The 13,797-nt window shown below is 41.3% G+C and overlaps 1 protein-coding gene across 2 annotated transcripts in view; it reads left to right on the forward strand.

Moving 5' to 3' along the window:
- Positions 1 to 10,087, forward strand: part of FOXK2 (forkhead box K2) — a 138,882-nt gene extending 128,795 nt beyond the window's left edge. Inside the window, exons 6-9 of one of the 2 annotated variants that reach the window (XM_060240741.1) lie at positions 297 to 472; positions 3,872 to 4,168; positions 4,357 to 4,566; positions 8,010 to 10,087. In XM_060240741.1, the coding sequence (XP_060096724.1) occupies positions 297 to 472; positions 3,872 to 4,168; positions 4,357 to 4,566; positions 8,010 to 8,206 (880 nt within the window). In that variant the 3' untranslated portion in view covers positions 8,207 to 10,087. The remainder of the gene's footprint in view (positions 1 to 296; positions 473 to 3,871; positions 4,169 to 4,356; positions 4,567 to 8,009) is intronic. The other variant, XM_060240742.1, reaches the window with a different exon arrangement.
- The last annotated feature ends 3,710 nt before the right edge of the window (positions 10,088 to 13,797 follow it).

Below are 13,797 nucleotides of genomic sequence, written 5' to 3' on the forward strand. Positions count from 1 at the left end.
GGTGCTGCAAGGCCCCAGGGAGCCATGGCAAAGCCCAGGCTAAGGAGGGGTAGCAGAAGGATGCGGTGCTTACTTATAGAGGGGAAGATACTTGGAGGAGTTCTATATCTAATGAATCTACAGGGAACACATCTCTGTAACTGAAGAAATGATACATTTTCACTGACTCCCTCTCCCCTCCATTTCTCACCTGCTTCTCCTTGTGGGAAGCTCATCTGCATAATTTTTGAGGTTGGTTGTTTGGCTAACCCGTCAGTTCCGTCTTAACAATGTCTTCTTTTGTTCTTTGCTTGCAGAAGTGCTCCAGCTTCCCCTAACCATTCAGGAGTGCTGTCTGCTCATTCAAGTGGTGTGCAGACCCCAGAGAGCCTGTCAAGGGAAGGCTCCCCTGTTCCATTGGAGCCTGAGCCAAGCACTCTCCAGCCAAAGCTAGCTGTGATACAGGAGGCACGATTTGCACAGAGTGCACCAGGTGACATTTTCATCTATTGAATACAACATATCTAATAATGAAGTCTGGCCCCCAGCTGCGGATAGCTCAATCCATGGGTTAGGGCGACATTGACACGAAGCAGATTTTTCTGTAAACTTGGAATGTCTCCTAGGTTTGCAGAAAATCTGAAATATTAAGAAAATATTTAAAAATGTTAAAAAAAACTACATTGGGGAGTTTGAATCCCGCCCCCCCAAACTAAAACAGTCACCCTCAGCAGGGAGTCGGGAGTTGGGTGGGGAGATGCAGCAGTCCTCACTTGCCCCCCTCGACGCTTAGCTGACTGCAGCACCCCCCACCCCCCATGAGTATCATGGGTTCTCCACTTGGGGTATATACAGTTTATGTTAAAAATTGAAATAGATTGTCTGAAAGGCTAATAACCTTCTGGTGGTGGTTCAAGTTAAATTGCATTTATAGAAGATGAGGGTGAAATGGACTTGTCATTTGGAAATTGTAAAGGACCTATTCTGAAATTTCCTGAGTGGTCAGAATAGTTCCTGCAGTTGTCTGCTTCCCAGTTCTGCAGTCCTGCTGGAAACTTTGAGCCATGCAGGATGGGTTGGCAAGGCGTCAGCCTTGCCCCAGCACTGGGAGCAGCTGCAGGGAGCCTCATTATGAACGTCAGAGTCTGCTGCTTTTTATTTTACACCATCAAGTAAGCGAGCCATTCAATCCGTGGCAGAGAATGTTTTTTCAGAAATGTTCAGGGTTTACAGAATACCAAACTGTGCCAACTTTTAAAAACAACTTGCAGCTCATGAAGCTTAGATATGGATAGATGAAGGATCAGGCTGAATTTTTTTTGTTTTGTGTTCTGCAAGGCAACTGTTAGCATTAGATAGCCTGTTGTCTGGGGTCTGAAACGGGGTTTCCTTTATATTTCAAAGACTGAGAAGGGGACAAGATTCATGAAAGGTTTCAATACTGAATCTTCTCAGTATTCAAGCTCAGTATTACAAAAAGTGTTTACATACTCTGTAATAATAAGAAATACTGATAACACAGGGAGCACAAAGGAAAACTGCCCCCTGTTAGTGCTAATCCTGATGAGAATTAATTAATATAGTGCCTAAAAACAACCACCTGCCACAGTTTCCTCATTAATATCTCTGCCTAGTTAGTAAGCCAGTGCTTGCAGCATGGAGACATGGAACATGGACTGTTTCAGCATGGAGACATGGAGCAGCAGTTTCTCCCAAGTATACATCCTTTTTCTATAGCACCACCTCTTTCTCCAAGAAAAGGGGCTGCAGGATAGTAGCTGGGGTGACTAGGCAAGCTGACAGGGAATTGGACTGCATCTAGGATGGATACATGAGTGTCAGGGAGGTAACAAATAACTATTATAGTGATGCTGAGTCTGTTAGCTAGCTGTATGTTTGAAAACAGAAGGGATTGAATCCCCATTCTGCTATGGAAGTTCACTGAGTGACCTTGGGCCAGTCACACACTCTTAGCCTGACTTACCTCACAGGTTGTTGTGAGGATAAAAGAGAGAACAATGTAAATCACTTTGGGTTCCCATTGGGGAATAAGGTTGGGTATAAATAAACATGTCTGTTCTCCAATCAACATAGCTTCTCTTATTGATACAGTTCCTTTCTGATGTCAGAATGCTGTTGGATGCTAGCACCTGTTGTATGGCTTCTCTGTTCCTGCTTCTCTGAATCATGGGTTGTCCACTGCTTCTAGGAAACAATCTAAGACTTGGGAGCAGCAGTGTAACTGCCAGGACCAAGTGTCATCTCTCCTGTTAGCTATGAAACAGCCATGCTGGAGGAAGTCAGAACTCAGGGAATAGAATTGATTGCTGCAACTAGTGGCATCAAGACCTTCTTCTCTTTGAGTTCTGGCAGTCACAGCAAACCATATAATTCTAGCTTACCCTAAAATAGCTGTTCCAATGCTGGAAGGAGGGAATAACTAGTAGTGCAGCATGATTTGGCTGGCAGTTGACCGAGGACCGTGATTTATAATTGTGCCTACTTTTGCAGTAAAGCAGGGTTGAGGAAAAGCTAGGTGATTCTCTGTTGTTGTTATTAAAATGTAGGGATCGCTCAAATCCTTGCATAGCAGGGCTCTGGGTGATGTACAACATATTTGAAACAATTTCAACAAGGTAACTATAGAAAAAACAGTTAAAACATGCAAAAGATTAGAACACTATAAAAACACAGATGGCAAATGATACATCTATTTGAATTGCAGATTGCCAGCTACTCCACAGGTGGAGGGGGGGGATGGGTAAGCAAACCAGCAGGATGCTGCTTGAGATGAAACTGTCCTCAGTTGAAGGCCTGGTGGAACATCTCTGCCTTACAGGGCCTGTGGAATTGCATAAGATCCTGCAGGGTCCTGGTGGAATTTGGCAGAGAGTTCCACCAGGTTGGGGCCAAGGACTGAAAAGGCCCTGACCATTATTGAGGACAGCTGAATATCTTTGGGGTTGGGTACCACTAACAGGCTACTGTCCTGAGAGGGCAGTGTCCTCCTGGGGACTTACCAGAGGAGACGGTCTCACAGATACATTGGTCCCTCACCGCTCAAGGCCATGTAGGTCAGTATGAGAACCTTGAACTTGATTTGGTACTACACTGGGAGCCAGTGCATCTGGTGCAGTGCAAGTCATCTATGATTTTCCTGTCAGGACTCGTGCTGCTGAATTCTGGGTCAGTCTCAAGGGCAAGTCAGTGTAGAGTGAGTTACAGTAGTCTAATCTGGAGGTAACCGTTGCATGGATTACTGCAGCGATGTTAGAGCACAATAAGATAGGAGCCAGCTGCCAAGTCTGGCACAGATGAAAAAAATGCCAGTTTGGCAATATAGTGACTAGGAGATATCCAAAAACCACACCCAAACTCTTCCTGGATGGTGCCAGTGTTAGTGGTGCCCCGTCAAGAGTGGTCATCACTTGATTAATAAATAAAGCAGCATGAAGTAGAAAGGGCTGAAGAGGGGAAAGCAAATGTAGTCACTTGTTTCAATATTTATATTGTGTGCGTAGTTTTAATTTTTTCCTAATTTGTATCCATGTTTGTAATTGTAATCCTCTGTGTAATTTTTTTTTGCCTATAATGCATGCTTAAGAGTGCCATAATAACGTTGAACAAAATCTGAGTTCAGTGGCACCTTTAAGACCAACGAACGATTGTTTGGTATGTTTCGGATGGTAGCAGGAGACATGCAGGTGTGTTTCTTGGCTGCCCACTTGGGTCTACAATAATGCTCAGTCTAACTGGATTGACCTTAGTGTCCTTGCACAAATTGTAGAAGGGAAGGAGCGTTGTTGTTGTTTTCCCCTTTCAAGGGGACAAGGTATTAATGTTCCTGGGACAGGTGGATAAGGTAACCCTTTTTTCCCCTCTGTTTTGGTAGGATCACCCTTATCTAGCCAGCCTGTTTTAATTACTGTACAGAGGCAGCTACCACAAACTATGAAACCTGTCACGTACACTGTTGCAACTCCTGTGACAACATCGACTTCCCAGCAACCTGTAGTACAAACAGTTCATGTTGTCCATCAAATACCAGCTGTTTCTGTCACAAATGTGACTGGATTAGCACCAGCAAATACTTACACTGTAGCTGGTCAAGCAGTGGTCACACAGGCAGCAGTGGTGGCCCAGCCGAAGGGAGAACCTCAAGAGAATGGAGACCACAATGAATTGAAAGGTAAGAATTTTGTTCCATTTCCCATTGACCCTTTTATTATTTTTCTTCATTGTTTACAAGCAGAGAGAACAGCTTTTTTTGTTCTTCATTGATTTCTCTTACTAAGTGCTGAGGGTAAGAACTTTTCCCACTAATTGGTACTCACATTCAGCTGTTTCCTTAACAGATTTTTATTCTTTCCCCCTCAGTTAAAGTGGAAACTTTACCTGCAGTTAGCCATACGACCATAGGAGCTGCTAGTCGGATCATTCAGACCTCTCAGACTGCTCCCCTACAGACAGTTACCATAGTGCAACAAACGCCTCTAGGTCAACACCAGCTGCCAATAAAAACTGTAACACAGAATGGAACACACGTCGTCCCCATCACCACAGCAATTCAAGGTCAGGCCAACTCTGGTAAGCATTTGAAATAGTAATTTTAGTACCACAGATTTCTTGTGTAGAAGAGTGATGTCCAGATTTCAGTAGATATTCGTTTCTCTAGATATTTAGATCCCTTCCTTACTGAAGGCTGCTGTCTGGCACATTAAGCTTCAGTCTACAGTCCTTGCCCTTTCATGGTAAGTTAGGAACTTGAATAGGGATCCGAAGAGCCACACAAATAATTTACTTTCCCCAGGAGGCCTTTGGGCTTGAAGAGCAGCACTCGTTTCCATGTAGCACCTTGTTTTGAAACTGAACTAATAATGTTTTCAAAGAAAAATGTTCAACCTATTTGATATATTCAAAGTCTTTTATGTGCCTAAAGCTGTTTTCTATAACCTATAGTTAGTTCTTAAACTTTCCCAACATCTATTAAACACTTCCTAAATCTAGCTTCACATTTTTTTCAGAGCCTTGAACATAAAGTTCTTTAAAACATTGTAGCTATTTATCTGACTCTCAAAACAGCGCATATTGTTTATATTTACAGAGGTGGTGTGGTGTATTGGGTAGGATGGCAGTCTGAGACCTGATTCCCTGCTCGGCTAGGGAATTGGCTTGGGTGATCCTGGACCCAGCAGTCTCTCAGTCCTAATCTACCTCAGAAGGTTGCAGTTTACCTGCCTGCCACACCTCCCTGATGTCCTTTCCCCCCAAGCTGGCTCAGGCAGTGACTTCCCCTCACTCAAAATGGCATCCAAGTCATGAGGTGTTTTTTTGACCTGTAATTTAAAATCATCACTCTTTTTAAAAAAAAACTTTTGTGCATACCTGGGGGCTGACCTATGTTTGTACATAGTTCCCCCCTACTCTGTACCTGATCCCAGTGTGAAAATTTAATGATCTGTGGACTGAGATTATGGCTCAGAATTAGATATAGGATAGCATAACAACTGCTACAAGATGTAGTTGTCTGCTTATTTTACACCTTTGCTGAGAAAAACAGCATGTTGCATAATGTTTTAGCCCATTTCTGCAAAATTTCTGAATTTGCATGTGTCTGTACTCAGTGCTGGTTTTCTAATATAAATGCAAATTCTCAGTCAGAGTTTGAAAGAGTGTACAGTGTTTGGAATTCTAGTCTGCTTTTTCTCTCTAATGAGTATTCCCTTTAAGATGAGTTAGTGTGAATTGGCTCACAGTTTCTTAGCTTCCAGCTCACACATTTTTGTTTTAGTTTGCGCTAAATTGTTCACTTACAACTTTAATGCCAGTAGCTCAGAGAGTAGAATATTTGCTCACAAGGCTCCACAGCTTAAAGGGAGCATTGGTGCTGAGCATAAATTTTTAATCATGTTTACACAGTATGAGTATTGGACAGAACTTTTAATAAATGGAGCTTGGGAATGCTGAGACACTCAGCCTCATTGGTATGCTCTGTGGAACTGCCTTCCTTCAACCAATTGAGGACCATAACAATCACAGTTGGGATTTCTTGACTAAGTTGAACATTAATGTGACACCATATACCTATTACACAACTGTGCTTTATCAAAGCGAGAAAATAATGCCTTTAAAAGGTAGTACAAATATAAAAGTATACAGAATCAGATGGATTAATTGTACAGTAGAGGCATGACGACCTTTGAAGTGATGTTCTGCAAGTAGTCTTCCTGTAGGGACAGGTCACTGGAGGTAAAAATAGCAGTGGGTTCCTAATCAGAGGTGGGCATGGACAAAAAAAAAAGGTTCATTATTCATTGTTCCTGGGGTTTATGAGCCACACACCTCCATGGACATTCCTGTTTAACAGAACGGGTCATGGTTCGTTAGGTTCATGAAGGGAAGGCATTCAAAATGCCTTCCCTTCACTTGCTGAGACATGCACACCACTGGTGCTTGCATCACACATCAGCGAGTGGAGAGGCCATTTTGAATCCCTTCACTCCTTGAGTTGTGTCAGAGTCGCACAATTCAGGGTGTGAAGGGAAAGCATTCAAAAAGCCCTCACTTGCTGAGTTCTGCCACTGCAGCAGCACACCTCAATGATTGAAGGCATTTTAAATGCCTTCCTTTAATTCCTTGAGTCATGTTGTAGTAGCACAACTTCAAGTGTTAAGGGAAGGCAATTCCCCCATTGCCTTGGCAGTCCTCAGTACCAGTTTTCTGGCTCACAGACTGCTCCCATGGACCTCACAAACTTCTATGGAAAACATGGTGGTCATGAGTGTTCTGTGAGAGACTTGATTGAACAGACTGGGCTCATGGACCAGTAACCAGTCCATAATTAAATTTGGTCTGTGAGCCAGTCTGTACCCATCCCTATTCCGAATATTAATTGGAGAAGGAGGCAGGGAGAAGTCAAACAATTACTTCTCCATTGTGTCTGGACATAGCTCAGCTTAGCGTTTCTCTTTGGTCCCACTGCCAGCTACCATCAGGTCATCAGGAGGCTGGGTCCAGCTTAAGCAAAGATTTAACAGCCTTCTCCCGCCCCCCTTTTCTTTCCTCCCCGTTTGAGCCAGTTTGGGAGTCTGGACTGGAGATGTACTGAATATGAAATCAAAACCATGTTCCTTGTGAGTTCTGTGTGCTCTCACTTATGGGAATTGAGTGTCAGATTCTTCACATATTCAGTCTCTACATCTCTGGGTTTTAAATGCTGCTTTTCTGGTTCTGTCAGGGGCACTGTGAGGAAACTGTTGAAGTCATGTGACAAAATGGAAGCATTTTTCACTGTGGATCTCTCATGGGGAACAGCATTCCAGGTTCAGCCCTGCTGGGGCTTGACATTTATGACTGAAGTTTTCTTAAGGATTCTAGCTTTTTGTGATGTTAGAAGTATTTCCATTGTGGATATCTGCAGAACAGCCAGCCAGACATTGCCACTTACCATCAAGTAAACTGTTATGCCCTCGATTCACAGATGTTCAGGAGAATTATACTTGATTCTGTTGTCATATGATCTCATTTACTCCTGCCTTGTGAATAAGAGCTCATTGATCTCTCATGGGACTACACACAACCCTTGCCAAAACAGAACTGCCCTCCATACTTGCAAGAAGAAACTGTCCATCTTTATGGTTGGGTTTCTTATTAGCTGTACTCTCTCCAGAGTCCGTGGATGGAACTGAGCAGGAAGATGCAGACCCTGCTTGTGGAGGGGAGGTGGGGCGGTCTTCTAGAGGGTTCTGCATTTGGTTTGTGTAGTTACATTTCCTTGTATGACTATAGTGAACAGCTGCAGATAAACACATTGCTTCCCCAGTGATTTGTGCCACCGGTGTTTCTGCTTCTGCATCTTCATCTTTTGCCATTTTGTTATGGTTAACTCTACAGGTACTCATGAAACCTGAAACAGGCTAGTGTAGTACTGATTTTTAAGGCATTTTTGTACTTCTAATGTTTTGTCATGGAACAAGGTTTATTTTTCCTTTGCCTGTGTTTACCATGTGCTTTTAAAAACTCTTTTACAGCTGCTGCAAGTCCCTTACACATGCTAGCTACCCATGCATCTGCTTCAGCTTCTCTTCCAACAAAACGGCAGAATGGAGACCATTCTGAACAGCAAGAATTGAAACGTATCAAAACAGAGGATGGGGAAAGCATAGTCATTGCTGTGAATATTGACGCCCCACCTGTGGCAGTGAGTGAACAAAGCAGCCAGAACTAGGAATATTTCTTCTTAAAATAATGCTCCATGGTGCCAAAAGGAGACATATAAACACATAAAACATTGAACATGTTCTCACACAGTGGGGAAAGGGGCCCTGTGATCAGACGTCAATTTTCAGCACTGAGAAAAACACAGGTGGCCTTACAACTTCTAATTTAAGCAAAGAAATGAAGCAAAACTAGGCTGTGACCCCTCCCCCCTACTCCTCCTTGCCATTCTGAAGTGACTCTGCATACCTGGAGAGACACAAGTTGGGGAAGGCTGCAACTTTAAAAAAACCCTCTATCAGATTATTTTAAGGATTGAGTATCTTGGTATATCACACAGCATGATAAGTGCTTCATATGACTGGATTTCAAATGATTGTATATTCCTCAAAGGGAACAGAGGCAAGGAGCCATTCCTACATCCTGGCAGCTAGCCTTTCATAACGACCTACATGATGCAGTTGTTGGTAGATATGCCGTATTTTGTTCAGATGTGGAATTAGAAATTTTTGACGTGTACTTTCAGTTTTTTTTTCAAAATAATGGGGTCTCTGACATTTCAACTCACTCCATTTTTACTCCAGAAACTTTGGAATCACACAATACTTTTCATGTGAAACTTTGTTTGGTAAAACTGAATGTAGGGTTTTTTAACCAATGGAATGATTTAATTTTGTCCTGTTAAAAGTTCAGATAAAGCTACTTTGTTACATCTGCAAATTTTCATATTTTAGCAGTTGCCTGATAAATTTAATCAAATTTTATTATCTTGTGTAGTGATCAAATGCTTCTTTGGGCTTGCATGTAACTGATTAGAAATTACAGTGTAAATGAACCGTTAACTGACGTAAAGAACTGCTATGAATTTGACCAGAGCTGCACTTAACCTGTTTCTCTTTCTTGCTACCTTTTGCTGTTTGTTATTTTGTGTTGGCTTTGACTGTCCCTGGCATATTTTTCCAGTCTAAAGTAAAATAAGAGTCTCGCTTAACATTGTGTATGTTTAAAATGACAACTGATCATTTAGCAAAGAGAAAATTCTTTATCATGTCCTTTTTAAAAAAAAATCTTGTCAGAGGTATATTCAGTATTTTTAAGTGTAAACACCCCACCAGTAGAAATTAATCTGATGAATTTATTCTTAACTTTTGAAGTCATATACAGACCTTCTGAGTAGCTATTGTGGTTTTCTAACAATGGCTACTGTGCTATAATAAATGTGGTTTTTTTTTAAGTGTGTGTTCTGCAGTTGAACAATTAAAAGCTACTTCTCAAGAGTTGTGATAGTAGAATACACCTTGCATTTCAGAAGTGAACTGAATAAAAAGCTAAGGCTGCTGTTATATCCTTAATTTGCACACTGTCTTGTCACATACTAAGGTGAGTTAAAGATGCAGTCTGGGCTTTAACCCCCTCCCCTTCACCTCCTTTTTTTTTGCTATATCATTATTTATGGCTTTTTCTACTTTTACTTCAAAAACCACCTGTATTTTCATGATGGACTTAAATAGCTTGGAATGGCTTATATTTAGACAGTTTTTAGAAATTGTTTTATCTGAAGACCAAATACAAGAAATCTGTACCAAGTATCATGTTAACCCACACAAAACAGCTGTCAAGGTGTCATTACAGATAATGCATATTAAACTATTATGAAAAATTGCTGTACACTAGCTGAATTTATAACAGTCGCAATAAGGGATAAAAACCTAATTTCTCTTAACTGCAATATTCTACTTTTTGCACTGTGGTCACCTCATTTAGAAGCAACTGTATTGAATAATTGGGAAAGACTTGGATACAAACCTACTGATTCATGAATACTAGGCACACTGATGCAAGTTTTTGAATAAAAAAAATCTGGTGAAATACTTCCAGTCAATCAAAATTATTCTTGTTGAAGTTCTTGTACATTTTATGTTCAGGGTAGTTTATAAACGAAGTAGAGGGAACGTAGAAAACGATGTAATAAGTAATTGCAGAAGCTAAAGTGCTGTAAATCCTCAGTTGAGTCAACAATTAGGCTTAGGACATTGCACGAATTTGGGGTTTACTGTTACAAAATGAATGGGTTTATGTACATATTTCTTTCCAGGCACTGTGGATTGAATTTATTTTCCTAAATTTAATCAAATCATGCTATTCCATAGAATTTAAACCAGGGGTATCACGAGGGCCAGATCTGACATAAATGGGACTTTGTGGGGCCCGGTCATGTGTGTTATAAAATATAATGCCAGATAGCAGAGATATAAACTTTATAAAGGACACAGACAAACACAATTAAAAATGTTATTTTTTAACTTAAAATATAAAGGTAAAGGTAGTCCCTTGTGCAAGTACCAGTCGTTTCCAACTCTGGGGTGACGTTGCTTTCACATTTTCATGGCAGACTTTTTATAGGATGGTTGCCATTGCCATTGCCTTCCCCAGTCATCTACAATTTCCCCCCAGCAAGCTGGATACTCATTTTACTGACCTCAGAAGGATGGAAGGCTGAGTCAACCTTGAGCCGGCTACCTGAACCCAGCTTCTGCTGGAATTGAACTCAGATCGTGAGCAGAGCTTAGGACTGCAGTACTTCAGCTTTACCACTCTGCACCACAGGGCTGTAACTTAAAATACAAACATGCTTAAAACTTGCAATATTTTATTTAAGATGAAGAGGTGGAGTAGTGGGATTTGACAGTGCAATTTTTAAAATAGCACAAGGATCATAGCAGAAACTAAAAATATAGTGCTCTGAGCCTGGGAAAACATGAAATGGCTGAGCATTGCAAGCTCTCTCCCCGCCCCCTCCGGTACTCAGATTGGCAATGGCTCTCCAGTGTAATATCCCCCTTTGGCTGTGGGTTCCCAGGTTGGAGTACTCACTAGGCACAAGTTATCTGGTCCATTCAGCAGAGACAAGCTGGCTCAAAGCATTAATTCTTTATTAGTAACGACACAACTCCAGGAAGCATGAGCTTCAGCTGGCCAGAGCAACACTGGAAAGTGAAACTGAGCTCCACTCCATTGAAACACATTGCAGCACAACGTGGCAAGAAAAACATGGAATGGATTTTTTATTAAAGTCTGTGGGTCCAGATACTCTGTGGGATACTCATTTTACCGACCTCAGAAGGATGGAAGGCTGAGTCAACCTTGAGCAGACTACCTGAACCCAGCTTCTGCTGGGATCGAACTCAGGTCGTGAGCAGAGCTACTCAAATTGGCAATGGCTCTCCAGTGTAATATCCCCCTTTGGCTGTGGGTTTGACTGGGCAAGAAAAACATGGAATGGATTTTTTATTAGTCTGTGGGTACAGAGGGTACAGAGACCTTAAGAGAAAATCCACTCTGCATTTTCTTTGCAGCTGTGCTTCCTGCTGCAGCTAACAAAGACAAGGCAGAAAGAACAGGAACCTTTGGCAGCCTCAGATTCAAAGGGTGAGGACGGGAGAGGGGGAGGAAGAGCCCTGCAGGCCTGATTAAAGCCCTGGGGGGTTCTGGCCCGCAGACCGGCCATTTGACACCCTTGATTTAAACATTAAAAGAAGTTACTTTAAATTTTAAAATATCAGTTGTGTATTGTAAGTGCCCTTGGGAGGCAGGAAAATATTGTTTACTTTGTATTTAGTCGCATGGCAATGTGTGGGGGCAGATTTTGCCCTCATTGTTCTGTTCCTTTTCCATTTGAGATAAATTTAAAGGAAGTATTCTTGAGGATTAAGTCTTCTACAGTTGCCAATGTTAGGAGGGACAGTTCCCTTCCTACACCCTGCATTCCAGGTCATGTGTTTATCTTGATTCAGTGGGTCTAATAGAATTTATTGTTATTTTATTTATTTTATTTCTGTAAATTTATAGTCTGCCCTTTCCCATAATGGGCTCAGGGCGAATTCCAACATGATAAAACAAAACAATAAAACAAAAAATATAAACTAAAACAGCAAAACAAAAAAAATAATAAAACAGCAAAACAAAAAAAATAATAAAACAGCAATAAAACAGACAAACAGTTAAAACAGTTAAACTATTAGCTCAGAATTCATTTAAGGCAGCCTGGATGGTGTGAACACATAAATTGAGACATAATTGTCACAGGCAACTTAGATGTCCAAAAGATGTCAATTGTATCAGCCTGATTTTTAGCAATCAAGATGGCAGTCAGTGCTGGGAGGCCAGTTAGATGATATAATAAAATAATTGAGCTTTTCATCAGTGTTGTTTTGAGATAGTGTGGCGTAGTTAAAGTTTCATACGAGGACAGAGGAGAATGGGTTCAAATCTTTATTGAGGCTAAAACTCATTGTTGTTGCAGGCCGTTGTTCACAGCTTACCCTATTTCACAGGGTTATTGTGAGTGTGGAGAGAAAAACAATGTGTGTCAAGCTACTGGATGAAGGCTACAATAAATATTACACAACTTTGTTGAAATGTTTTTGCATACTATTGTAATGCCACTTTAAATTTCTCTTAAATGTAAAAGGGACACATCTGTGGCTATGGCAACCCGCTTAAAGAAGCCCGCTTAAAATCTGCAAGGGACCGGGCCTTTTCTGTTACGGCCCCCTCCTGGTGGAACCAGCTGCCGGAAGAGGTGAGGGCCCTGCGGGACCTCGCCCAGTTCCACAGGGCCTGTAAGACAACCCTCTTCCGGCTGGCCTATGACTAGCTGGTACAAGAAACTGAGTGTAGTTACACTAGATGTCTGCTGTCCCTAAGGTTTTAAATGGTTTAAATGTTTTAAAATTTTAAATGTATTAATTATTTTAACTGTTTTTATGCTTAAATTCTATTTACGTCAAATTCTTATGTTGTGAGCCGCCCTGAGCCACTTGTTGGGAAGGGCGGGATATAAATAATAAAATAAACAAACAAACAAACAAACAAACAAACAAACAAACCCTAAGCATGAAGAAACTAAACTGTAAAAGTCTCTGAGATTCAGATAACCTTGGAGCCAACATGTGCACCATTCCCAGGGTTGAAATGGATACTTGATGCATTGCAGACACAACAGGCCAGTACTATGTCAAGTACTGTACAATCTTCACAAATCAATACTCCTTCATTTCTTTAAAGATAGTTTATAGAATAAGCTAGACTAGGAGTGTCAAACACCTGGCCCGCGGGCCGGATCCAGCCCACCCAAGGCTTTGATCAGGCCTGCGGGTCTCTTTTCTCCCCCCTCCTCCCCTTCGAAGCTCCCAGGCTCTTACAGCTCCCAGGCTCTTTGAAGCTTCCAGGCTGAGACTCTCAGTTTCAGCCTGGGAGCTTCAAAGGCTCTTTGTGTTTTAACAATTTATTGTTATCATATGGTTATACAACTTAGTTATTTCTTAATTATCTCAATATTAGTCTGTATGACATTTCAATCCCCCCTCCCTCCAATGTTGTATTTTAACAATTCATTAATAACCTACGGTTACGATGTTTAGTTATATCTTTTCTATCCCTAACCCATATGATATTTTCACTCCCCCCTCCCTCCGTTATTAGACTTACCCCGAAGTTATATATTTAAATCCAAATATAAAGGTATCCCAAACCCATCAAAACACAGTCTTTTTCTTCTCATTCATATTAAAAGATTGTCCAATGTCTTTTTACGTTCCA

Source organism: Heteronotia binoei, chromosome 5 (genome assembly GCF_032191835.1).
Source record: "Heteronotia binoei isolate CCM8104 ecotype False Entrance Well chromosome 5, APGP_CSIRO_Hbin_v1, whole genome shotgun sequence".
NCBI lineage: Eukaryota > Metazoa > Chordata > Lepidosauria > Squamata > Gekkonidae > Heteronotia > Heteronotia binoei.